At 39.5% G+C, this 27572-nt stretch overlaps 1 protein-coding gene across 3 annotated transcripts in view; it reads right to left on the minus strand.

Moving 5' to 3' along the window:
• Positions 1-18238: 18238 nt before the first annotated feature.
• The window catches only part of LOC124605361 (golgin subfamily A member 7), a 96138-nt gene continuing 86804 nt past the window's right edge, over positions 18239-27572 (minus strand). Inside the window, exons 4-6 of one of the 3 annotated variants that reach the window (XR_006978637.1) lie at positions 23338-23439; positions 20081-20432; positions 18239-19961 (exon numbers count right to left, since the gene is read on the minus strand). Coding sequence is in view for 2 of the 3 variants with exons in the window: in XM_047136987.1 (XP_046992943.1) it covers positions 20388-20432; positions 23338-23439 (147 nt within the window). In the remaining variant the exon portion in view is untranslated. Of the gene's footprint in view, positions 20433-23275; positions 23440-27572 lie in introns of all 3 variants that reach the window. The other 2 variants (XM_047136987.1, XM_047136989.1) reach the window with 2 other exon arrangements.

Genomic DNA, 27572 nt, shown 5'->3' on the forward strand with positions numbered 1-27572 from the left:
TGAAATTAAAAGTAACGGAGTCAACATTAAAAGTGCAAGAGGGATACCACTGTTAAACATAAGAGAAGAGAGTGGATAGTTGTAAAGAGTAAACCGAAGGCCTTTGTGATAGGGAGGAACTGTCTGATGATGTGATGAAATAAATGGGAGTCAGAATGGAAGAAATAGGGTATGAAATACTAGGGTCAAAATTCAACACAGCTTTAGAAGACTTGCAATCAAATAAGGCAGGAGGCATAGATAATATTCCTTCAAATTTCTAAAACAATGGAGAAAGTGGCAAGCAAACACCTATTCAAGCTAGTTTTTAGAATCGATAAGTCTGGAGATATACCATTAGACTTCTAAAACAATATAGTCCACAGTATCCTGAATACAGCAAGAGTAGGTAAGTTGCTGACAACAATAACATTCAGAAGAATGGAAAAGAAAACTGGCGATCTGTTAGATGATGATCAGTTTAGCTTTAGGAAAGGTAAAGGCACCAGAGAGGAGTTCTGATTTTACACTTTATAATGGAAGCAAGACTTATGAAAAATCAAGATACATACGTTCATAGGATTTTTCAACCCAGAAAAAGCATTTGACAATGTAAAATGGTGCAAGATGTTCAAAATTCTTAGATAAATTGGTGGAAGCTATAGGGAAAGATGGATAATATACTACATGTAAACAAATGAAGAAGGAGCAATAAGCACAGAAGAACAAGAACAAATCACTCATACCAAAAGTGGTGTAACTCGGGGATCCAGTCTTTCTCTGCCACTGTTCATTCTCTATACTGAAGAACCAGTGATGGAAATCAAAGGAGGACTGAACAGTCTAATGAGTAGAGAATATGAATTGAGAGTAAATTGAAGAAAGTCAAAGTAATGAGACATAGCAGAAATGATATTATCAACCAACTTGACATAACTGGGGACCACAAAGTATAAGAAGTGAAGGAATTCTGCTATATTGGAATCGAAATAACATGATGGATGAAGCAAGGAGGGCATAAAAAACAAAAACAAAAATACAGGAAAAGGAGATATTCCAGGCCAAAAGAAGTTTACTACCACCAAATATTGGCGTTAATCTGAGGGAGAAAGTTATGAGGAAATATGTTTGGAGCACAAGTTTGTACGGTGGTAATTCATGGTTTATGGAAAAATCAGAAATGAAGGGAACTGAAGTGTTTAGAATGTGGTGCTAGAGAAGGATGTTGAAAATTAGGTGGACTGATAAGGAATAAGAACATCCTCTGCAGAACTGGCAATGAAAGGAACATAAATTTATGGTAAACTCTGACAAGAAGAAGGGACAAGTTGGTAGGACACGTATGATACATCAGGGAATAACTTCCATGGTTCTAGAGTCAGCTGTAGAGAGTAAAAACTGCAAAAGAAGAAAGAGATTTGAATATGTCCAACAAATAATGGAGAGAGAAGAGGTTGGCACAGGAAAGGACATTGTGTCAGGCTGCATCAAATCAGTCTGAAAACAGAACCCCTCCTCCCCTCCCCCAAATAAATAAACAAACAAATAAAATAAAATAAAGTTTACATGAAAGGAATCATTCATGCAAGATGATGGGACTAAATCATTAGCATTTTCTCTCAGCACCATAGGGTGCACGGACCCTAGTGAAGATAAGGGCAAAACTACTTTTATTTCTTTGCCAATCTGCAGTTTATCCCTTTGATAAACATATCCACAACTCTCCTCTTTGAGGAGCATGTCATTTGTCCATTTGTCTGGCCACAGAACCTAAGTATGACATAGAATTGATCAAATGCATTCAGCAAATGCCTCAAAATATTCCCCCTGCTCACTGCCAGAGGGTGGATAGCCTGTCACGGTAAAAACTCACCACCCTTTGGTCAACACATCAAGGTTGCTGCCATTACACAGGGCTTCCACCGAGTGTACATAGAACATTGCGTCTCCAGTCAACTTTAGATGTGCAGTATTCAGCTGAACCCTGTCAGGTCAATGATACATTTGGCCAGCATCACACATTTTGCAAAAAAGAGGCAACATTTTCTCATGTCTTCCTGAGAAAGGAGGTAAGAAGTTAACAGTGGGGAAACTGTTTATCACACTTGACTGTGACACAAGAGAAGGAATTTCAGTATGCGTAATGAAATCACCAAAGGTTTTCCTGAACCCTTAAGTCTACATTTTGATCAGGTGGTGGCTTGTTTCACTTGCAGCTGTTCCTGCAGTACTAGATTTTTAAGGGTAAGGGCTGTTATATGGTGCTGCAAGGATTTAAGAGGATCTCCACTGACTGATTCTGCAGTTCCCTCCATTTGGGAGCATGTAGCAGGCATCTTAAAATTTAAAAGAAGGTTAATAACAGTAGGCATTTTCTATTGCAATACCCAAAAATATGCAGATGTAAAAATATTGCTCTCTTCATCTGTATTGTAGGTATCCTCATTTCATTCTGTAAAATCTGGTTCCACGACCTTTGACGTGTCTTCACCTTTATTTCAGACCGTGAATCAGCTATCCAGTAAATTACATTTTTTATCATAGCTTTTTTTTTGACAATCTTTGAGAATTCCTCTACCTTCTGTTGTCTGTAGAAGTGTCTGAAGCAAACAATGATTCTTTTTTTTTCCCCCACGTATTGTAAAATGACTTGGTCCATAGGCTGTATGAAACTCATCATTTTAGGGGGTAAGAACAATACGCAAATAATGTCACATTGTTATTCTTCATCAGGGTGTGAACCAGCATTGTCAAGCATTAGATTGCTTTGCAAGGCAAGCATGATTAGTGTTAACATTAATGAACACATTTTTTTAGTTCTACTCATGTAACCACACTTAGGTGGATAGTTCCTGTGAATTATTATGGGTGGAGGTTACACTCAACAACCGAGCTAGGTTAATAATTGGCTCCTTTTACCGATCTCCTGACTCAGCAGCATTAGTGGCAGAACAACTGCGAGAAAATCTGGAATACATTTCACATAAATTTTCTCAGCATATTATAGTCTTAGGTGGAGATTTCAATTTACCAGATATAAACTGGGACACTCAGATGTTTAGGACGGGTGGTACGGACAGAGCATCGAGTGACATTATACTGAGTGCACTATCCGAAAATTACCTCGAGCAGTTAAATAGAGAACTGACTTGTGGAGATAACATCTTGGACCTACTGATAATAAACAGACCCAAACTTTTCGACTCTGTAAGCGCAGAACAGGGAATCAGTGATCATAAGGCCATTGCAGCATCCTTGAATATGGAAGTAAATAGGAATATAAAAAAAGGGAGGAAGGTTTATCTGTTTAGCAAGAGTAATAGGAGGCAGATTTCAGACTACCTAACAGATCAAAATGAAAATTTCTGTTCCAACACTGATTATGTTGAGTGTTTATGGAAAAGTTCAAGGCAATCGTAAAATGCATTTTAGACAGGTACGTGCCGAGTAAAACTGCGAGGGATGAGAAAAACCCACCGTGGTTCAACAACAAAGTTAGGAAACTACTGCGAAAGCAAAGAGAGCTTCACTGCAAGTTTAAACACAGCCAAAACCTCTCAGACAGACAGAAGCTAAACGATATCAAAGTTAGTGTAAGGAGGGCAATGCGTGAAGCGTTCAGTGAATTTGAAAGTAAAATTCAATGAACCGACTTGACAGAAAATCCTAGGAAGTTCTGGTCTTACGTTAAATCAGTAAGTGGCTCGAAATAGCATATCCAGACAATCTGGGATGATGATGGCATTGACACAGAGGATGACACGCGTAAAGCTGAAATACTAAACACCTTTTTCCAAAGCTGTTTCACGGAGGAAGACCGCACTGCAGTTCCTTCTCTAAATCCTCGCACAAACGAAAAAATGGCTGACATTGAAATAAGTGTCCAAGGAACAGAAAAGCAACTGAAATCACTCAACAGAGGAAAGTCCACTGGACGTGACAGGATACCAATTCGATTCTACACTGAGTATGCAAAAGAACTTGCCCCCCTTCTAACAGCCGTGTACCACAAGTCTCTAGAGGAACGGAAGGTTCCAAATGGTTGGAAAAGAGCACAGGTAGTCCCAGTCTTCAAGAAGGGTCGTCGAGTAGATGCGCAAAACTATAGACCTATATCTCTGACATCATCTGTTGTAGAATTTTAGAACAAGTTTTTTGCTCCCGTATCACGTCATTTCTGGAAACCCAGAATTTACTCTGTAGGAATCAACATGGATTACGGAAACAGCTTTATTTATTCATGAGACCCAGAAAATATTAGATACAGGCTCCCAGGTAGATGCCATTTTCATTGACTTCCGGAAGGCGTTCGATACAGTTCTGCACTGTCGCCTGATAAACAAAATAAGAGCCTACGGAATATCAGACCAGCTGTGTGGCTGGATTGAAGAGTTTTTAGCAAACAGAACATAGCATGTTGTTCTCAATGGAAAGACGTCTACAGATGTTAAAGTAACCTCTGGCGTGCCACAGGGGAGTGTTATGGGACCATTCCTTTTCACATATATAAATGACCCAGTAGATAGTGTCGGAAGTTCCATGCGGCTTTTCGCGGATGATGCTGTAATATACAGAGAAGTTGCAGCATTAGAAAATTGCAGCAAAATGCAGGAAGATCTGCAGTGGATAGGCACTTGGTGCAGGGAGTGGCAACTGACCCTTAACATAGACAAATGTAATGTATTGTGAATACATAGAAAGAAGGATCCTTTATTGTATGATTATATGATAGTGAAACAAACACTGGTAGCAGTTACTTGTGAAAAATATCTGGGAGCATGCGTGCGGAACAATTTGAAGTGGAATGATCATATAAAATTAATTGTTGGTAAGGCGGGTGCCAGGTTGAGATTCATTGGGAGAGTCCTTAGAAAATGTAGTCCATCAACAAAGGTGGTGGCTTACAAAAACACTCATTCGACCTATACTTGAGTATTGCTCATCAGTGTGGGATCCATACCAGGTTGGGATGACAGAGGGGAGAGAGAAGATCCAAAGAAGAGCGGCGTGTTTCGTAACAGGGTTATTTGGTAAGCGTGATAGCGTTACGGAGATGTTTAGTAAACTCAAGTGGCAGACTCTGCAAGAGAGGCGCTCTGCATTGTGGTGTAGCTTGCTGTCCAGGTTTCGAGAGGGTGTGTTTCTGGATGAGGTATCGAATATATTGCTTCCCCCTACTTATACCTCCCAAGGAGATCATGAATGTAAAATTAGAGAGAATCGAGCATGCACGGAGGCTTTCCAGCACTCGTTCTTCCCGCGAACCATGCGCGACTGGAATAGGAAAGGGAGGTAATGACAGTGGCACGTAAAGTTCCCTCCGCCACACACTGTTGGGTGGCTTGCGGAGTATAAATGTATATGTAGATGAAAAGATTTCTCTTTTTAAAAAATCAAAATGCCATTGTGCACATTTGAAATTAAAGTCATTATACTTAAGACGGTTTTACATAAACATTCCTGTACTGCTGTATGCTGACGTAAGTCTACTACTACTGCAAAGGGTGCACTGAAGTTCTGCTACAAATTATCAATTCAAGCAATAAAATTCTGTGAATAGAAACTAAACTTCATATACACAATTACATTGAATACTATAAGGTTGAAGTGAACATTAATTTCAACTATTGTTGTTTTTGGGTTGACAACACTTCAGACCAACAAGGAAATTGTTTTGTTGGGTTGGCAGCATTGTAGGTTGACGTGTGTGTGTGTGTGTGTGTGTGTGTGTGTGTGTGTGTGTCGATACGACAGTTTTTAAGTTGTTTTTCTACCTACTTTGAACTTCTCTGGTAAGTAAACATGTATTCTACATGTGACAGTTAATTGCATTGTAAGTACTAGATATAACATCTATATAAAACAGTAAGGGCTATTTTTGTTTCACTTTCAATGAAATCAGGTCTGTGAATTTTCAAATTTTTTTGTTTATGTTTATAAACTTTATGGGGTGAATAGAAACATATGAATTCTGATGTTTCTATTCACCCCACAATAACAAAATCTAAAAAATCTATTAGAATGCCATATTAATACCGTACTATATAATTCTATAGTTATGTTACATGCACAACTAAAATATTTTCCTTGTTTCAGAGTTACTGTTCAAATATGCCATGGAAATACAAACCAATCATAGGAAGTGGTTACAAAAAAACACAGACCTAATCATATAAACAATGCCCTCTCTGACATCAAATCAAAGGTTACTTGCGGGAAGCAGCTGAAAAACATGGGATTCATTTTAGTGTACTATGCAGACACCTAAAAAGAGGGGCCAACATTAAACCTCAGGGTGGACAAATTGCCTTGTCTTTCGAAGGAGAGAAGCTGTTTGTAGACAGATTCAAAATATGCAGTGAATAGGGCTATCCTATTGACTTTACAACCTTAAGACTTCTAGTAGAGGATTCTCTGAACAGAAGGGGGAAGGAAGTGAAAAGGTTAACAAATAATCTTCCTCATCGTGATTTTGTGGAATCATTTATGAGGCGACACAAATATCAATTAGCAGTGCGAATGTGCCAAAACATAAAACGCTCCAGAGCTGGTGTTACACCAGAAACTATCAACAGTTACTTCGATGACCCGTCAAAGGAATTAGAGAATGTGCCGCCATCTAATATAATAAATTATGATGAGACAAACCTTACAGATGATCCAGGAAAACGAAAGATAGTCACACAGAGGGGAACTAAATATCCCGAAAGGATCATGATCTCCTCAAAGGCATCTATCCCCGTAATGTTTGCAGCTGCTGCGGATGGCACTATACTACCCCCTTATGTCATGTATAATGCTTTGCATTAGTATCAAAGCTGGACCGAAGGTGGGCCAAAATATGCAAGATACAAGAGGACAAAATCTGGCTTGTTCAACGTTCTGCTTCGATGATTGGGTCCTTACAGTTGCTGCCCCCATACCTGAAAATGCTGGAACGTAAGAAATTTCTCATTGGAGACAATTTATCTTCACATCTATCCATAGAATCAGTTAAGCTGTGTCAGGACAATGACATAATATTTATATTCCTACCAGCAAAGTCAACACACCTGACACATCCACTGGATGTGGCATTTTTTCGGCCTCTTAAAACTACTTGGCAAGTTGTATGACTCCTTGAAGGAAAAAAAAAATGATATTGCAGGTTTTTAATAAATGTGGGATTGTGCCTCTAGACTGTAATAAACTGTTGTCAATGCTCCCAGGTACTGGTACTGGTATAGCAGTAAATGAAAACCAGGATAAGAACAATCTTGAAGAATCCACTAATGCCGTTGACAACAGTTTTAAAGAAATCTTCCAGAGTCTCAGCTACGACCAGACTCCTAAACAAAGGAGAAAAAGGACAAAAGTTAATGTCCAACCTGACAGAAGTGTTAAGAGTTGATGACTTTGAGGACATGGATGGGGAGGATGTAGCCCCCCCTTCTTCACTTTACAGTGATCCAAGCCCTTGTGTAAATAAACAAGCCAAGACAACAACAAAAAATACCAAGAAAAATAGAAAACACCTTGATTCATCATCATAGGATGAAGATGCATACTCAGTGCAGGACAGTGATGAAGACTTGATTTTGTCCTCTTCAGATCAAGATGAAAATACTGGTATCTCCATACAACAAGTTAATCAAAGTATATGGTAAAACATCATCTTTTCGGTGTTATGTTTCCAAACTTAATTACCTTATTGACAATGGTTTTGTTGGAACATTTTTAAAAGAGTTCCTCAAACCAAAAAGTTCGCAATTACTTGAGAAAAATCTTTTGACTCAAGAAACAATGTCATCCTAAAATTGTCGTTGCCAGTTCTCAGTTCAAGTGCTCATTTCAAAGACATGCTATGTTTTGAGGATGATCTGTCTGATTTTACAATTTATTAATAACACTGTACCAGTGTTCTGTTTGTTCACCATAAGTTTGAATACATTAGTCATGTGATACAAACATTTTTGTATATTTTACTTACTTTTAAAATTAATAAACAATTATCTTTTGTTATAAATGTTTATCTGTTTATTTTATAATAGAAAAAATATATCTCATAGCTTTTATCAACTTCTCTTTGCTTTTAAAAGAAACAGTGACAGTTTTATAACACTATTTCTATTCACCCCTATCTGCAGAGTGATTATAAACACCATGTTTAATTTTTTTTCCAATTTATTGAAAGAAAATAATTTGATAATAATATCATAAGCTGATAAGAGCAATACAGACCTGAGTTTTAGGTAGTATTTTTTATTTAAACATGACAAACAATAAGTAAATTTTTCAACCAAAGTTAAAACTTGTTGCTATTTAGCCCTTTTTACGGTATGCAGTCTGTTTATACATTTCAAGAACACAACTGTCTCACATCCCTTTGGATAAATAAAAGTTAAACACACACAAAATTTTCCTTTTAATCGTAATTTTGACTTCCTGGATAAGCTACGAGGGCTATCCACAAAGTACATTACGTTTTGGAATTAAAAATAAATAAAGTATTGGAAATTTTTTTATTATCTACAGATGAAAGCCACACTTAAATACAACTTTTCTACATAGTTGCCATTTAAATTGAGGCACTTATCGTAGTGATGGACGAGCTTGGAAATTCCTTCGTCATAAAATTCGGCCACCTGCGCCTTCAACCATGTGGTTACCTCTTTTGGGACAGAAAAGGTGTGATTTTTGTGGATTTCCTGGAAAGAGGCACTACAATAAACTCTCAAAGGTATTGCCAAACTCTGCACAACCTCAGAAGAGGAATACAAAACAAGTGCAGGGGAAAGTTAGGCTCAAAGATCTTGCTGATTCACGACAACGCCCGGGCCCACACGGCAAATGCCACTCGTGAAGTTCTCGAATCTTTTAAGTGGGAGTTGTTTCCTCATACGCCGTACAGTCCCGACCTGGCACCGAGCGACTTCTACTTATTCCCAGCAATGAAGAAGTGGTTGGCTATGCAGCGTTTTGATGATGACCCACAGCTTCAAGAAGAGGTAACCACGTGGTTGACGGCGCAGGTGGCCGAATTTGACGATGAAGGAGTTTCCAAGCTCGTCCATCTCTACGATAAGTGCCTTAATTTAAATGGCAACTATGTAGAAAAGTAGTATTTAAGTGTGGCTTTCATCTGTATATAATAAAAAAATTTTCCAATACTTTATTTATTTTTAATTCCAAAACGTAATGTACTTTGTGGATGGCCCTCGTACAAATAAATGCGTTTACTGACACATGACAAAGCACAAAGCATTATTTCAATGGAACATAGGCTATTTGTTGACCTAGTATTTGTAATTCGCTCCCCTGAACTACTTTTGATAAGACAGAACCTTTTTGGTCTCGAGAGAAGCTTTGCACCTATGTTATATGCAGAAGACTGTCTCAGCCAGCCTGCTACAAGTGGGGTATATCAGATGCTGCAGAAATACGAGAGAAGGAATTGTTTTGCCATAATGCACATTCACATCAACAACACGTTGGTTACCCTGCGACGCCAAAGGCTTTTTTTTTTTTGCATTCCCCAGAAATACTTAAGCGATGAACCTTATTTTCTGCACCATATAACTTGACAGTGACCAACCTAACGGCAATTTTTGAGGTACAAATACACCTATTGATAACTAAGAGATGGCCACATCAACCTCCAAAGTTGGAAAGTGAACCCTTGATTTACCTAACGCAAAAAATGTTGGTGCAGGCCGAGTTTCCTGTGGTGCTTGTGGCGTCACAAGCTATCGATAACACACCAGGCACTCTATATTGACAAGCTGGCAGTTACTCATGTGACTGCCCCACCAATCCATGGCAGGCTCCGAGACACACCCTCCGCAGCAAACACGGCTTGCGCAACCACAGAGCCGACTTACATTGCTGCCATACTGATGCCACCCATTCTGTTCATGGTGTTCAATTGGCTCATTCAAAGTCTTACTAGTTAGCACCCGTTGTTACTGTATTCTACATTCAGATCTACTGTTAGCAATGGACGCTGCAAATACAGCAACAAAGTTATGTATTTTTTTGCTATTTGATATCAGATGTAGAATCGTGCATATTTTTTTTATTTTTTTTGCAGAAGTATCACTCTTCACCAAGTTTGCTTTGCATTGCATTTTGTGTTTCAGAACATTTGCCTGGCACTTGCGATTTGTAGAGGCTATCATTCTTAGTTTTTTTTGTCAGTGGCTGGCATACATTTTCTTGTAGTTTTTGTTTGTACTGATCAGGACTAAACCTTCACAAGATCTGTCAGTAACACACATTGTTCACTTTCGGGTGCAGCACATGCAGCAGCTTATGGAAGTGATGACAAGGCTACTCGCTGCACAAGGAAACACACTGCTGCCGCCCTCAACTCCCGCAGCAAGCAGCGCCTGTTTCCATACCACCATTCCACGCATTTGATTCAACACATGAGGAATAATTCCAGTACTGAACACAGCTTGACTTAATTTCATGGAGTGTCACATTGAAGCTAGAGGACTGTAACCTTATTTTCTTGTAACGATCAGGGTGTCAGTGTACAGGCTTGCCCAAAAACCCTTCCCCACCACCTGTGCTGAAAATGTTCACTGTTGTTGTTGTTGTTGTTGTTGTTGTTGTTGTGGTCTTCAGTCCTGAGACTGGTTTGATGCAGCTCTCCATGCTACTCTATCCTGTGCAAGCTTCTTCATCTCCCAGTACCTACTGCAACCTACATCCTTCTGAATCTGCTTAGTGTATTCATCTCTTGGTCTCCCCCTATGATTTTTACCCTCCACGCTGCCCTCCAATACTAAATTGGTGATCCCTTGATGCCTCAGAACATGTCCTACCAACCGATCCCTTCTTCTGGTCAAGTTGTGCCACAAACTTCTCTTCTCCCCAATCCTATTTAATACTTCCTCATTAGTTATGTGATCTACCCATCTAATCTTCAGCATTCTTCTGTAGCACCACATTTCAAAAGCTTCTATTCTCTTCTTGTCCAAACTATTTACCGTCCATGTTTCACTTCCATACATGGCTACACTCCATACAAATACTTTCAGAAATAACTTCCTAACACTTAAATCTATACTCGATGTTAACAAATTTCTCTTCTTCAGAAACGCTTTCCTTGCCATTGCCAATCTACATTTTATATCCTCTCTACTTCGTCCATCGTCAGTTATTTTGCTCCCCAAATAGCAAAACTCCTTTACTACTTTAAGTGTCTCATTTCCTAATCTAATACCCTCAGCATCACCCGACTTAACTCGACTACATTCCATTATCCTCGTTTTGCTTTTGTTGATGTTCATCTTATATCCTCCCTTCAAGACACCATCCATTCCATTCAACTGCTCTTCCAAGTCCTTTGCTGTCTCTGACAGAATTACAATGTCATCGGCAAACCTCAAAGTTTTTATTTCTTCTCCGTGGATTTTAATACCTACTCCAAATTTTTCTTTTGTTTCCTTTACTGCTTGCTCAATATAGAGATTGAATAACATCGGGGAGAGGCTACAACCCTGTCTTACTCCCTTCCCAACCACTGCTTCCCTTTCATGTCCCTCAACTCTTATAACCGCCATCTGGTTTCTGTACAAATTGTAAATAGCCTTTCGCTCCCTGTATTTTACCCCTGCCACCTTTAGAATTTGAAAGAGAGTATTCCAGTCAACATTGTCAAAAGCTTTCTCTAAGTCTACAAATGCTAGAAACGTAGGTTTGCCTTTCCTTAATCTTTCTTCTAAGATAAGTCGTAAGGTCAGTATTGCCTCACGTGTTCCAGTATTTCTACGGAATCCAAACTGATCTTCCCCGAGGTCGGCTTCTACTAGTTTTTCCATTCGTCTGTAAAGAATTCGTGTTAGTACTTTGCAGCTGTGGCTTATTAAACTGATTGTTCGGTAATTTTCACATCTGTCAACACCTGCTTTCTTTGGGATTGGAATTATTATATTCTTCTTGAAGTCTGAGGGTATTTCGCCTGTTTCATACATCTTGCTCACCAGATGGTAGAGTTTTGTCAGGACTGGCTCTCCCAAGGCCGTCAGTAGTTTCAATGGAATGTTGTCTACTCCGGGGGCTTTGTTTCGACGCAGGTCCTTCAGTGCTCTGTCAAACTCTTCACGCAGTATCGTATCTCCCATTTCATCTTCATCTACATCCTCTCCCATTTCCATAATATTGTCCTCAAGTGCATCGCCCTTGTATAGACCCTCTATATACTCCTTCCACCTTTCTGCTTTCCCTTCTTTGCTTAGAACTGGGTTTCCATCTGAGCTCTTGATGTTCATAAATGTGGTTCTCTTCTCTCCAAAGGTCTCTTTAATTTTCCTGTAGGCAGTATCTATCTTACCCCTAGTGAGATAAGCCTCTACATCCTTACATTTGTCCTCTAGCCATCCCTGCTTAGCCATTTTGCACTTCCTGTCGATCTCATTTTTGAGACGTTTATATTCCTTTTTGCCTGCTTCATTTACTGCATTTTTATATTTTCTCCTTTCATCAATTAAATTCAATATTTCCTCTGTTACCCAAGGATTTCTACTAACCCTCTTCTTTTTACCTACTTGATCGTCCGCTGCCTTCACTACTTCATCCCTCAGAGCTACCCATTCTTCTTCTATTGTATTTCTTTCTCCCATTCCTTTCAATTGTTCCCTTATGCTCTCCCTGAAACTCTATACAACCTCTGGTTCTTTCAGTTTATCCAGGTCCCATCTCCTTAAATTCCCACCTTTTTGCAGTTTCTTCAGTTTTAATCTACAGATCATAACCATTAGATTGTGGTCAGAGTCCACATCTGCCCCTGGAAATGTCTTACAATTTAAAACCTGGTTCCTAAATCTCTGTCTTACCATTATATAATCTATCTGATACCTTTTAGTATCTCCAGGGTTCTTCCATGTATACAACCTTCTATCATGATTCTTAAACCAAGTGTTAGCTATGATTAAGTTGTGCTCTGTGCAAAATTCTATCAGGCGGCTTCCTCTTTCATTTCTTAGCCCCAATCCATATTCACCTACTACGTTTCCTTCTCTCCCTTTTCCTACACTCGAATTCCAGTCACCCATGACTATTAAATTTTCGTCTCCCTTCACTATCTGAATAATTTCTTTTATTTTATCATACATTTCTTCAATTTCTTCGTCATCTGCAGAGCTAGTTGGCATATAAACTTGTACTACTGTAGTAGGTGTGGGCTTCGTATCTATCTTGGCCACAATAATGCGTTCACTATGCTGTTTGTAGTAGCTTACCCGCATTCCTATTTTCCTATTCATTATTAAACCTACTCCTGCATTACCCCTATTTGACTTTGTGTTTATAACCCTGTAGTCACCTGACCAGAAGTCTTGTTCCTCCTGCCACCGAACTTCACTAATTCCCACTATATCTAACTTCAACCTATCCATTTCCCTTTTTAAATTTTCTATCCTACCTGCCCGATTAAGGGATCTGACATTCCACGCTCCGATCCGTAGAACGCCAGTTTTCTTTCTCCTGATAACGACATCCTCTTGAGTAGTCCCCGCCCGGAGATCCGAATGGGGGACTATTTTACCTCCGGAATATTTTACCCAAGAGGACGCCATCATCATTTAATCATACAGTAAAGCTGCATGCCCTCGGGAAAAATTACGGCCGTAGTTTCCCCTTGCTTTCAGCCGTTCGCAGTACCAGCACAGCAAGGCCGTTTTGGTTATTGTTACAAGGCCAGATCAGTCAATCATCCAGACTGTTGCCCTTGCAACTACTGAAAAGGCTGCTGCCCCTCTTCAGGAACCACACGTTTGTCTGGCCTCTCAACAGATACCCCTCCGTTGTGGTTGTACCTATGGTACGGCTATCTGTATCGCTGAGGCACGCAAGCCTCCCCACCAACGGCAAGGTCCATGATTCATGTTCATTATGAAGAACTAATTTCTGCACAACAAAAATTGTTTGATGAAAAGATTGACGTAGCAGCTGCACCTTACAAATTCTTTCATTTGCAAAGGCAACTAACTAGATTCATAAGCAGTGGGGAGCAGACTTACAAAGGCTTACATGCCATTCCAAATTTAAGTGTGAGTATGAATATGCTATTATTATAGAGATACCGCAATCAGGGATGCCATTACTCAAAATATGTCAGATCTTCGTACATACACACACAGATTCTGAAGTATACTGACCCTTGTTTGCAACAGGTTTTGGAATTAGTGAAGAATCAGGATTTGTATGAAAGTACAGCAGTACACTTTGCTTCCACTCCCATTTGTGCAATACAGAGTGATAGTATACAGATTGTGCCCACGGATCATGTGATGCAGCATGCAAAGTCTCAGCCAGGGCAGTAACGTAAACAGAACCAGTGCACTGGGCAGCACACACGCAGTGTTAAATCTTGCCTCCGCTGTTTCACAGCGCACAAGCACCTGGGCTGCCCCTATCATGGTAAGCACGGTCATCTTCAATCTGCCTGTTTGAAAAAATGAAAGTACAACAAGCACCCTGCATGTTCTCCAGTGTCCCAGTCAATAAATGTCAATGCAATTTTTCGAAGCCCAGCAGTAACTCTAGTTTACACAGCACAAGACAAATGCAACAGTGGTCACACACTTCTTCCCTTCAGTGTTAGCCCAAAAACATTTTTTGTCACTCTGAAGAATGTCAGTTGCAAAATACCTATGCAACTGGACTCTAGTGCACCAGTGACTTTGTTGAACAGAAGCACTTAAACTGTTAGGCAAGCCTAACTATGTGAGTCACAGGCAACCTTTCTGATCACATTGGTCTTGACATTCCTGCGCTAAGTATCTGCAGCCTATCTGCCACTTTTTGTAATATTACAAGAAGAGTTTCATTCATGCTTTTGTTATGATTAAATTATTTTTGGCACAGACTCTTTATCTGTCTGTACATTCAAGGCAATGTTCTCTCTGAATTCTTCTGTAACTATGGACAGAATGGCTAAACTAGGTGATTAATTTAGTGACATTTTACAAGATAGCTCACGCAAAGTTACAAATTTTGAAGCTCACATTACCACGGAAGACAACGCACAACCACAGTTTTGCTCTGCAGAACCTGTCTCTCATGCTATCAGAGATCATGTGGCACAGAAGCTCTTATCCTGGCATGACAGTGGTGTGTTTTCACCTGTAGCAGCCAGTCAGTGGGCATCACCTTTAGTAATAATTTTGAAACCTTCAGACAAGTTACACTTATGTGCAGATTCATTTCCTTGCCATTGCAACGGGTCAGTACAGACACACAAATAGAACAATTGACTTCACAACATCCAACATGTGCACCCATTGTCTTTGTATTGACTTTATGGGTCCCTGCTGGCATTCTCATTGGCTTATTGTGGTAGACACGATTAGCAAGTTTTTGTTTGCATTGCCCATGCAATCCACCACAAAAGTTAGTACTATCAAGACTCTCAGGTCATTTTTTTGTACTGACGGTCTACCTTAAGTGTTGGTTTTGGACAATGGACCCCAGCTTACATCAGTGAAATTTGTGCAGTTTGTGATGACAGTGACATAAAGCATGTGCCATTCCAACCTCAATCTACCGATGAAGCAAAATGCTTCATCTGAACATTCATGCAACAGATCAACAATTTACGCACTTCCCATATGCAGGACACGCGGTAGTCTCTTCCTCTCATCATACCGTTCCCAGCCATGGAGCTTTTGCATGGACACCAACATGAAACACTGCTTCAGTTGGTGCATCCTCCATAGCGATCAGTCCTCCCTCCAAAGTGCTTCAAGTTTCATGTGCACGATTTGGTCTTTTTCAGAGATTTTGGCAGACACAGGCATTGAGAATGAGGCATTATCAAAAAGTCTTGGCCACTCTTTGTATATTTTACCGGGTCCCACTGGGCTGCAGAAGCGCCATGAGAATCAGCTTCACTTGAGTGAATTGTGTGATCCTGCCAGGGGCTTTTTGTTTGCAGATTTGGTGTCCAAGAGTACGCAACAGGCTCAGCCGCCTCCGCCTCCCTTGGGTCCCATGCTGCTGGTGCCGGACAGGGAGCTGATGGACAATGATGCAGTGCCATTACCGCAGCACCAACAGCCCAGATGCGAGTGGTGGGCTCCCTTCACCCTGCTGCCTTCCCCACCTATGATCTGCCATGGACCCTTCAGTTGCCACTGTGCCTCCACCAATGGAAGATAATGTTCCATCCTCGAGCTTGGATGTGCACCCCATGGCTGGTTTTTCAGACAATGTTTTTGGTGATTTGCAAGACAAATGTCGGGTTGTGGGCATGAGCTTGTCACTGGGTGAAGTTTTGGCTCCTGCTTCCTCAGTGGCAGCTGCACCCGATCTTCCCCATCTGCTGTTGTTTCTGGCTGCACCAGTACAGGACGACAGTGAGGAGTTTTGAGGGGGAGGGAGGCAAGAATGTGGTGTCATACGTTATCAGTACCACACCAGGCAATCCAGAGCAAGAGATCGGTAATAACTCATGTGACTGCCCCAAAAATCTGCAGCCAGCTCTGAGATAAACCCTCCGCAGCATGCACAGTTAGCATCATCACAGAGCTGACACCACCCACTCTGTTCGAAGTGTTCCATCGGTGCATTCAAAGCCTTACTAGTTAGCTTCTGTTATTGTTCTATGCAACAAACCTGCCTATCTCATGGAACTGCTAGTCTGTAACTGACTTTCTGAAACTAAAGTTAGGTAAACCAGAGTTAAGTACAAATTCAATGTGCTTTTCATTATTTCTTATCTTTGTCTCAGTACTCACCAATTTCTTGGCACCCATACTGGACCAACCAAACAGCACTTGTAATCTGATGCCACTGAGATTATACGTGTATCTTTGGGAATACCATGTATGTAGCCAGTATTACCCCTGCCCTTTCATACAAAGGCACAGCACATAGAATTCACTACAGATAATTTTAACTGCAACATTAGCACGCTCACCTCACAGTTTCACATTCCCTGGCATCCAGAAAATGAAACTAGATACTCTGCACTTCTGTCTATGTTGGTTAAAAAAGCTCTTGTACTAGAAAGACACTCTGGGAAACAGATCAGATGACAAACTTCTTTACAAAAGCTCATCTCAGTTGTTAACACTGCACTACTTCAAAAACTGTGAATCTGTTTGATAAGCATGTTGCATTATACATACCATATACAGTCAAAGAATTCCTCTACTTACATCCATCACACCACAGAGTGGTGTACTGCTTTATTTTTATCCCAATAAACACACAACAATGATGTAACTTAGCACCTAATGTGAAACTGGGTTCCAACTTCAATTCCTAATCTTATCTGCACAGCCAGCCTTACCTTGCTTTAGATGACTCCTAAACAGCCCCATTACTGGCAGAAGATTTATGAGAATTTACTCCATTGATGGTTAACAATGGCATTAACTACCCCTGTGTAAAAGAAAAATGAAATACTGTATACTTGATGCACAATGTCTAGTTTGCTGTCACGTGGCATGAGCCATTTCACATGAGTGGCTGTGTGACAAGACTGGTTTCAAAGGTCTCTGTGGCCAATCTAATATGGTGGTGATGTGCATCATTAATGATGATCTGTCATAATAGTCTTGTTGACTCAGAGACCATGCATCCATAAATGTACTGTAGAGTGTATATTGCTCTCCAGTTTTGAGGAGATGGATCGAGATTACATCCCTCCATAAGTTAAGAAAATTTCCAGTCAGTAAGATTACGTTAAGCGCTTCCACAATGGTTTCTTTCATCTCATTTTGTAGATGCTGTTACAAATTGTATAGGATGTCTCCACGCAAAGTGTTGTAAGCCTCAGACAACATATAATGCAGTTAATTTGTGAGTTAAGAACAATGCTCTAACTTTGCTGAGGAACACAAAATCTGCATTTCACTGCTATAATGCACAGTTGCTTCTCTCTCATAAAATCAAACTCAGTTACTAGTTTCCCTCCCCACCCCCAAATATAAAAAAGGAAGTTCTTGTAGATAAACTTATCTGATCATTTCTGCTTACTGAAAATTGTAGGAAGAAAGGATAATTATGGTTTAATGTCTCATCATTGACGACGTGATTAGAGATGAAGCACAAGCTGAAATAGGGTAGGATGGAAATGGAAATCAGTAATACTCCTTTCAAAGAAATCATTATCTTAAGCAATTTAGGGAAATCGTGCTAAATCTGAAACTGGTTGGTGATTTGAACCACTGTCTACCCAAATACAAGCCCAATGTGCTAACTGTTTAGTACTGAAACTGGGGTATGCTGACATACACTAAAAAATCGCAAATGTTTAAGAAGTAAATTTATAAGCAGTAGTTTTCACTTTATTTTTTTAGTAGTTTTACATATATTTAAACAAAGACAAGTTAGAAAAGTAGATGATCTGCTTACAAGTGACACAAAGCAGGACATCAATGAACACACACCTTTCCTCGTTTAGTCATCTGAAGTACCTCAAACACTTAACATTAAATGCAGTATAATAATTTTAACTTTTTACTCATCTTTCTGCACATTAGCACAACTAATGAAATACACAAGAACGTGAAAGGATGCAACCAAAATGTGAAAATTTAAGTACACACGGAAATTGACTAAATCCACTATCTACACAAATACACATGGGAACGTTGTCACCTGAAATATAAATGCTTGGCTTTTCACAAATACAAACCAACTGCTACTTCTTTTCAGAACATATTCATTTTGCTCAATATTACAATTTGAGAGTTTCTACATTTTCATTCTTGAATAAAGTGTCATAGTACAGTTCCCATGACATACAAGAAATGCTTTTTATAAAAACTATTTTAATTAAATACACAGAAATAAAAAGGAAATAAAATTAGGGCTCACCCCAATCAACAACAAAGTCATTAGATAAATGGCTCATGATAGAGTAGGGCTAGGATGTGGAAAGTAAATGGCCTATTTCAAAGGCTCCTGTCAGCATCCACCTTAAATGCTTTGATAAAACCACGGAAAACCTAAATCAGGATGGCAGGATAGGAGTTTGAACCACACTACTCCTAATTGCACCAACTAATACACCACCTTGCTTAGTCGCACACATAAAGAATGGAGCTTGACTGACCACTAGTACCCAAACATAAAAACGACAGCCTCAAACATTCAAAATGTTATACAACATCATGTAAACCTTCTCGTAATGTGGCAACTTGTCTGGCAGCCACATAAAAAAAAATGATGAAACAAACTATTATTTCATCTGACACCAACCACTAACAAGTAAATCTCCAAGGTTTATCTGTTTGCCTCCCTCAGTACCTCCCAAATATCGTTTCACATAATTCTCTGCCTCAGACATGGTCACCCACTCACTCAATATATGAATAAATTATGTTCTCATTCCCACAAATAAACTGAACATACAATGGCTTCTAAACAGGAAGACATATAATTATCCTTTGAAGCAAATATTAACTTTATTCCCAGGCGCCAGTCCAATTGTGAATTATTAGATGAACTTCATGACTTAAAATAATCTGTAACTAGCTCTTCTACATTAAGAATAAGGCTATAGAAAGGTCCAAACTATATAAAGCAGCAAAATATTGCCATCTCATTAACTCAACAACACAAATCTCACTCTACTTTTTTTGTGTTTTCCCTGAACATACAGTTTGTGACACCAAGAGTGTTTATGGCCTGGCCTGTTGATTCCTATTATCAACCTTAAAAACTAACCGAGTTGTCTGTCATTTACTCACATTTTATTCTTCATGGCTTTTCTCTCCTATCATTAACTTATATGAGTAACTGGCTATTTAATATGAGGACATACTAACTGTGAATAAAGAAACATTAAATCCTTTATAGTTTTTTTTAAGTATAGAAAAAAAAATGACAGCATAAAATTCTATTTTCACTGTGTAACATACGGCTGTCTTCAAATAATTATTATATATAAATAAGCAACATTCTTGTCATGATCAGTCATAATAATATAATATTTTGCAGCACATAAACTGTGGTCATATGATTTAACAGGAAAATTGTCGCACCTGGAAATATTAAAAAGAACAAAAAAATTATTTTTTATCTACAGAGATATTGCACAAATATCTTTACATAAACAAATAATATAAAATGAATGGAATAATAATGATAACTGTATGCTTACATAGTTTAACAAATAAGAATAATGTTTTGCATATACTTAGGAGTAATTGCCAGTGATGCAAATTTAAATCTCATAACCAGCTTCTTAGCAAAGTATGCACATCTGAGCTTCACTTTCTGCACCAAGCTAAAGCAAGCTTTCAAGGAACAAAACCACCACCCACAACGGAACAATGTTGTGGCATGCTATCCAGTGCCAGAATATCACACCTCGGAGTCAAACACTGCACTAGCTTCCAATGCGCTCACCAATTAAAGAGAATGAACAGTCACATAAAAAATTCTTCTGTTGACTCCGAAAGGGAAAGTCACGTTCTGGTCGCTGCTGGCTCATTCAGTATGGAAATCTCTATCTGATTATTAGTTAAGGAGTCTCACTCTTATTTACATACAAAGATGAGATGGTAATGCAATACAATTCAATTTTACATGAAGTGAAGTTTTTTCCCATATTTACATACAGATGTGGCTTCATGTCAAGAACATACAAAATTAGACAACAAAGTTGCACTTGGTGGAATATTTGTGAATATATAGCTAACAGTAGCCAAAGAAACAGTATTACACTGAGAGAGTAGTTCTGCAACAAGTTAACAGTTAGCTACAGCTGGGACATGGGCATTCATGTGGATAGACAGCTGGTCAACTCTCATACATTGTACATAGAACAACAACAACAACTACTACAATTGGAGTAAATATGGTATGTAACAAGGCTGCTTTCATATGTGACCCCATCATCTCTGATCAAAAATAAAATTATTCTGGTTGGAGTCCATGAATAAGCTGTGGGTGATTGTATGGGAAGGTCTTTTATATAGGCCATCCACAGGGGAATATACTCAGGGAAACATAAGCCAGAGTAAGAGCAGTGGAAGGATGAGCTGTGATGCTGTTTATATTTGGTGGGCAATGGCATAGTGCTTTAAAGTGGTGTATTCAAAATCCTGGGTTGGATTTCCTCCATCTCAGGTCATGGTGAGAGAGAGTCAGTATCTTGACAAAGGAATGTGTTGAATGTCTCAAAGCCTGTACATTATAATATGATAAGATGAGAACCATCAGGAGGCTAGTAGGGAGTAGTCATAGGTTTCTTGGGTATTTGGGAAGAAATGTTGTAGGATATTCATTTATAAGGTCAGTTCAAAAAATTTCAGAACATTCATAATTTTTTTTGTTTTATATCTGTTAGTTATTGTTCAGTACTGCATTGAGTAGAACATTTGTCACACAGTTTGTGAATTTCGAGATGTTAGAGGAGCAACACGTCTGCATTAAATTTAGTTTGAAACTCAAGAAAACCTTTACAGGGGCACACCAAATGATGCATGAAGCCTATGGTGATGAGTGGTTAAGCCATACTCAGTATCACAAAGAGTTCATACAGTTCAAAAATGGCCAGATGGAAGTTAAAGATGATCCTCAACCAAGATGACCTCTGACGTCTACCGATGATGCTCACGCCTGGAACGCCAACAAAATTGTGCATGCCAATCTAAGACCGACTCTCTGAGAAATTGCAGAACAATGTAATATTTCAGTTGGATTGTGTCATGAAATCCTGACATCATCTTGGAATGCATCGTGTTGCCGCCAAGTTTGTTCCATGGCTCATGAGTCAGGGCCAGAAAGACCTTTGCCTTGCAATCTGTGAAGAGCTTTTGGATCACACAAATGAGAACAAGATGTTCCTTAAGAGAATCATAACTGGTGATGAGACATGGGTCTACAGTTACGTTGTAGATACCAAGGCTCAACCTTCACAATGGGCCAGGAAAAGCTCTCCAAGACCAAACAAAGCTCGTCAGGTCACGTCAAATGTGAAAGCCATGCTGATAATTTTCTTCGGCTCTGAAGGGATTACTTCTTCATGAATTCATGCCACAGGGACCAACTGTTAATCGATGATACTATTGGAATGTGTTGTGTGACACCTGCGAGAAAATGTGAGATGGAAATGACCTGAAATGTGGTGAGACAATTCAATTCATGGCTCCTTCATCATGATAGCAGACTCACGCAGTCATACCTATTGATGCATGTCTATTGCACAAAAAATGAAATCACTGTGCTGCCTCATCCTCTGTGCTCTCCAGACCTGGCTCTTGTGGCCATTTTCTTTATTTCCACAGTTGAAAACAGTGTTGAAAAGACAAAGATTTGCTATGGTAGATGATAGAGAAGAAAATTTGCCGAAAGCGCTTTGTGCGATCTGGCACAAGGCGTACCAAAACTGCTTTCAGAAGTGGAAGTGGCATTGGGAGTGGTGTATCAATATGAAGGAGAGAATTTCAAAGGAGACCATGCACAATAAGTAAAATGTAAATGTACGAAAATTTTGTGGACAAAGTTTCAGAATTTTCTGAGCATGCCTTGTATGGTCTGGATGAGCAAGGTATCATCAGTCTGTAATGGCTTTGTGGTGCATAAAGGAAGGAAAAAAATTTCTCAACATATTTACAATACTGTGGGGAACTTAAATGTGCCCAGTATTACACATGTAAGAAGGAAATATTTACATACAATGTGTTTCTGATATTCCCATGCTAAGTAGATACATATACCACTGGAATGAAAATTTTAGTTAAGTGAAGGCTTACAGGTAGTGGTTACCTTGCCTCTTCCTTTCACAAGTAACATTAGACAGTAGATACGACAAGCTATTGAATGAACAGTTGTTACACTCTCAAACTGTGTGCTGAAGCAGGATTCTAACACTGATCCTGCATTTCACAGACAGCGTGCTACCTACTGTTACCAGCTGTGCATACTGCACGGGCCAATTCAAAGTTTAGCTTGTCAACTGAACTCCACAGTTGGAACTTGTCACAAATGTTCATTGCTGCAAACACTCCGTTAAACAGTTGGAAAGTATTATCTCTTTACTTTATGTGCATTGTGTAAGATCCAGGCAACTCTCTCTATTAACTTCAGCAACTAGAAATTGGAAATGCCACACACCCAAGAACCCTTACTGTTGTTTTTGGACATCTGCCACCACCACCACCACCAAATACTCTCTTCTCTTGCTTCAAGACACCACAAACAACAAGCTGACTGGTTCAGCAACCCCTAGTAAGCACAAAAGAAAGGAGGCAGCAATTTCTGTCCTTCACTCATAAAAATCCTGCAAACCAATGCAATCACTGTAACTTTATAATTAACCAAGCAGAGGTGTTTTAAGGAATGCACTTACTTCAAGAAGACAAGTTTATCACACAGTTAAATAACTTTTTAATTGTTGTTTTGAAAGGATACAACTCGCAATCCTCTTTCAGAAGGATCAGTTATAAGAAGCCCACGTGGAGCATAAACACGTTCATTTTGTTCTGCAATAAACTTTGCTACTTTCCGGAGACACTGAAATGATAAAAAAATGGAGTAACAGAAATGAAAACACACAGCATGTGAAATGTGCAGTAATTTCAAGCCCATTCATACCCCTGCATTGTTTTGTCCACGGGACTATTGTCACTGATATATAATGTCAATTTACTCGCACTGAGGAAGGTGAAGAAACTACTCAACTCTGATATCTACATTTCTCTAATACTTTTCTTTACTGCAACAAAGACCTGTTTCTAGTACAGATAACTGAATTAGTACCATAAAATTCTCAACGATATTATCTACTTATTCTGTAATGCAAGGTAGAAATAAAGACCTGTTTCTAGTACAGATAACTGAATTAGTACCATAAAATTCTCAACGATATTATCTACTTATTCTGTAATGCAAGGTAGAAATAAAGCTTCCTAATGAACCAGTAAGCCAATAAAAGCATTATCAGAGTTAAACTCTATCTGTACAGAGATATTAGATGCCATTCTGACTCCGAAATAAACTAAATGCCATTCAAATAAGAACTTTAAATTTTATAACCCCCCCCCCCCCCCCCCCAAACTCCATCTTATTCCTATATAAAAGGCTGTGCAGTGTTTGTGTGAAAGCACCCACGTGATCTACCAACTGACCTGCCTACACTGTGATGCATTCTATGTGGGAATGACCAGCAACAAACTGTCCATTCGCATGAATGGACACAGGCAGACAGTGTTTGTTGGTAATGAGGATCACCCTGTGGCTAAACATGCCTTGGTGCACGGCCAGCACATCTTGGCACAGTGTTACACCGTCCGGGTTATCTGGATACTTCCCACTAACACCAACCTATCCGAACTCCGGAGATGGGAACTTGCTCTTCAATATATCCTCTCTTCCCGTTATCCACCAGGCCTCAATCTCCGCTAATTTCAAGTTGCCGCCACTCGTACCTCACCTGTCATTCAACAACATCTTTGCCTCTGCACTTCTGCCTCGACTGACATCTCTGCCCAAACTCTTTGTCTTTAAATACGTCTGCTTGTGTCTGTATATGTGTGGATGGATATGTGTGTGTGTGCGCGCGTGCGCGAGTGTATACCCGTCTTTTTTTCCTTTTTCCCCCCCTAAGGTAAGTCTTTCTGCTCCCGGGATTGGAAAATATATATATATATATATATATATATATATATATATATATATATAAAAACAAAGATGAGGTGACTTACCGAACAAAAGCGCTGGCAGGTCGATAGACACACAAACAAACAAACAAACAAACACAAACATACACACAAAATTCAAGCTTTCGCAACAAACTGTTGCCTCATCAGGAAAGAGGGAAGGAGAGGGGAAGACGAAAGGAAGTGGGTTTTAAGGGAGAGGGTAAGGAGTCATTCCAATCCCGGGAGCGGAAAGACTTACCTTAGGGGGGAAAAAAGGACAGGTATACACTCGCACACACGCACATATCCATCCACACATACAGTCTGTCACACATACCTTAGGGGGGAAAAAAGGACAGGTATACACTCGCACACACGCACATATCCATCCACACATACAGTCTGTCACACATACTGTCTGTATGTGTGGATGGATATGTGCGTGTGTGCGAGTGTATACCTGTCCTTTTTCCCCCCCTAAGGTAAGTCTTTCCGCTCCCGGGATTGGAATGACTCCTTACCCTCTCCCTTAAAACCCACTTCCTTTCGTCTTCCCCTCTCCTTCCCTCTTTCCTGATGAGGCAACAGTTTGTTGCGAAAGCTTGAATTTTGTGTGTATGTTTGTGTTTGTTTGTTTGTTTGTGTGTCTATCGACCTGCCAGCGCTTTTGTTCGGTAAGTCACCTCATCTTTGTTTTTATATATAATTTTTCCCACGTGGAATGTTTCCTTCTATTATATATATATATATATATATATATACACGACAGGCTACAAATGAAAGACAAATTCATAGAAAACAGATACTTTAATACCAATAGTTTTGTACACTTATGGTTACTTTTCAACATAATCACCAAAAAGATTGACACTTTTATGGTACCTGTAGACAAGCTTTGCAATACCCTCTTCAAAAAAATGTTGCCACCAATGATTGCAAATGAGCATTGACATTGTTTTGAAGATCTTTATTGGTTTGAAAGTGCTGCCCTCTTACCAACGTCTTCACTCACCAGCATTCCTCTTTATTTGTTTTGAATGTCCAAATTTGCAATTGACTTCAGGCATTGTGTTGATCCTTGACAACGCTCATCCACACACTGCTGGCACAACCCAACAGCTCCTTGAACAATTTCAATGGGACATTTTCCATCATCCGCTGTACAGTCCTGACCTGGCACCCAGCGACTTTCACCTTTTCCCTGAACTGAAGATGTGGCTACAAGGGCAGCACTTTCAAACCAATGAAGATCTTCAAAACAACATCAGTGCTCAAAAATGGTTCAAATGGCTCTGAGCACTATGGGACTTAACAGCTATGGTCATCAGTCCCCTAGAACTTAGAACTACTTAAACCTAACTAACCTAAGGACATCATACAACACCCAGTCATCATGAGGCAGAGAAAATTCCTGACCCCGCCAGGAATCGAACCCGGGAATCCGGGCGTGGGAAGCTAGAACGCTTCCGCACGACCACGAGCTGCAGACCATCAGTGCTCATTTGCAACCATTGGTGGCAATATTTTTCGAAGAGTGTACTGCAGAGCTTGTCCACAGGTACAATAACTGTCTCAATCTTTTCGGTGATTATGTTGAAAAGTAACTACAGTGTACAAAACTTTTGGTAATAAAATATTTGTTTTCTATGAACTTGTCTTTTATTTATAGCCTATCGGAGGTTGGGGGAGTGGGGGGGGGGGGGGGGGGGGGGGAGGGGGGGAACTGGATGTTGGATATTATTAATGTACCATTTTCAGATACAGCAGCCAGCCATAGTTTACGAAATGTATTACCCAGATACTGGACACCACCTGCAATACTGAATGTCTTAAAATTATGAGTTTCAGAAGATTCATTTAGGAATCAGCCTGGGGATGACTGAAAGCACAAATAAATAAGCTAACATACACAGATGCTTTACAGGAACACCGAGAATGATTAGGGCACAGCTTAACCATGCAACCCAACAAATACAGGTATATTTTCACATTATAGACACTTCAATTGTAGTGCTCCTTCCTTACTTTGAGATGAAGCAACAGTATCCTAGTATTTGGAAACTAACTGCAGTTTAAGAGGAACAATGTGTTATTGATTGTTGATATTTCATTTATGTGGTGACTATTTTTGTGCTCACAGTTCCATTACTTTACATGGCAGGATGGGCACAATTTTTCTTTAACTAACAAATTATATTTAATCTCCACAAAAGAGTGGCAATATCAAAAGTAACAAATTATATTTAATCTCCACAAAAGAGTGGCAATGTCAAAAGGAAATCATCGATAAGCTTCAGAATTTGGCGCAGCTACAATGCAAACTCTAAACTCTCAGTTATTTTTATGTAAAGAGTACAGCCAACTGACAAGCTGGCAATGAGTATGGTTTTAACATAATGTGCAGTGTTGTATCGAAGTTGAGAATGATCTTCAGATTTCCGTTCATCAACCAAGTCCCACAGAGGGGCAAAAGCTGGGGAAAATCCCGAACCTGATGCTAGCTAGTATTCTTTCCTCTGTGCAAACTAAAATTAAGGACAAGATTGCCACTCTCAACAAATAATACAGTTAAAGGCCTCAGAATTTGTGAAGACCTTAAACATACACCACAGACAGGTGAGTTCTCTGGGAGGTTTATGCAAAGAAGTGGGGTCTCTATACAATGGATGTCTTCTCTGGCAGAGTAATTGCTGGAAGAGGCACACAACCCAAATGTGCCAGCAGCACTTTTAGGAAATGAAAAACAAAGGCTTATTGTGATGTTAGAAGTTACACCCCCCCCCGCCAGTCAAATTTATGTTATTCTGAAATGTATAATTCTGTACAAGGAAAATTTGTTGCCAAGAAACTGGTTGGATGGCAGCAGAATTAATACTGGACTGACTAGCTATTGTCTATAATCACAGACCTGGTGTGCTGTTCAGTAAGAGAGCTATGCCTTTCTAAGTCACCTCACATCTGGCTAAAGAATAAAGTTGTTGCACTGAAGAAAGACCTAATTTTTAT

Source organism: Schistocerca americana, chromosome 3 (genome assembly GCF_021461395.2).
Source record: "Schistocerca americana isolate TAMUIC-IGC-003095 chromosome 3, iqSchAmer2.1, whole genome shotgun sequence".
NCBI lineage: Eukaryota > Metazoa > Arthropoda > Insecta > Orthoptera > Acrididae > Schistocerca > Schistocerca americana.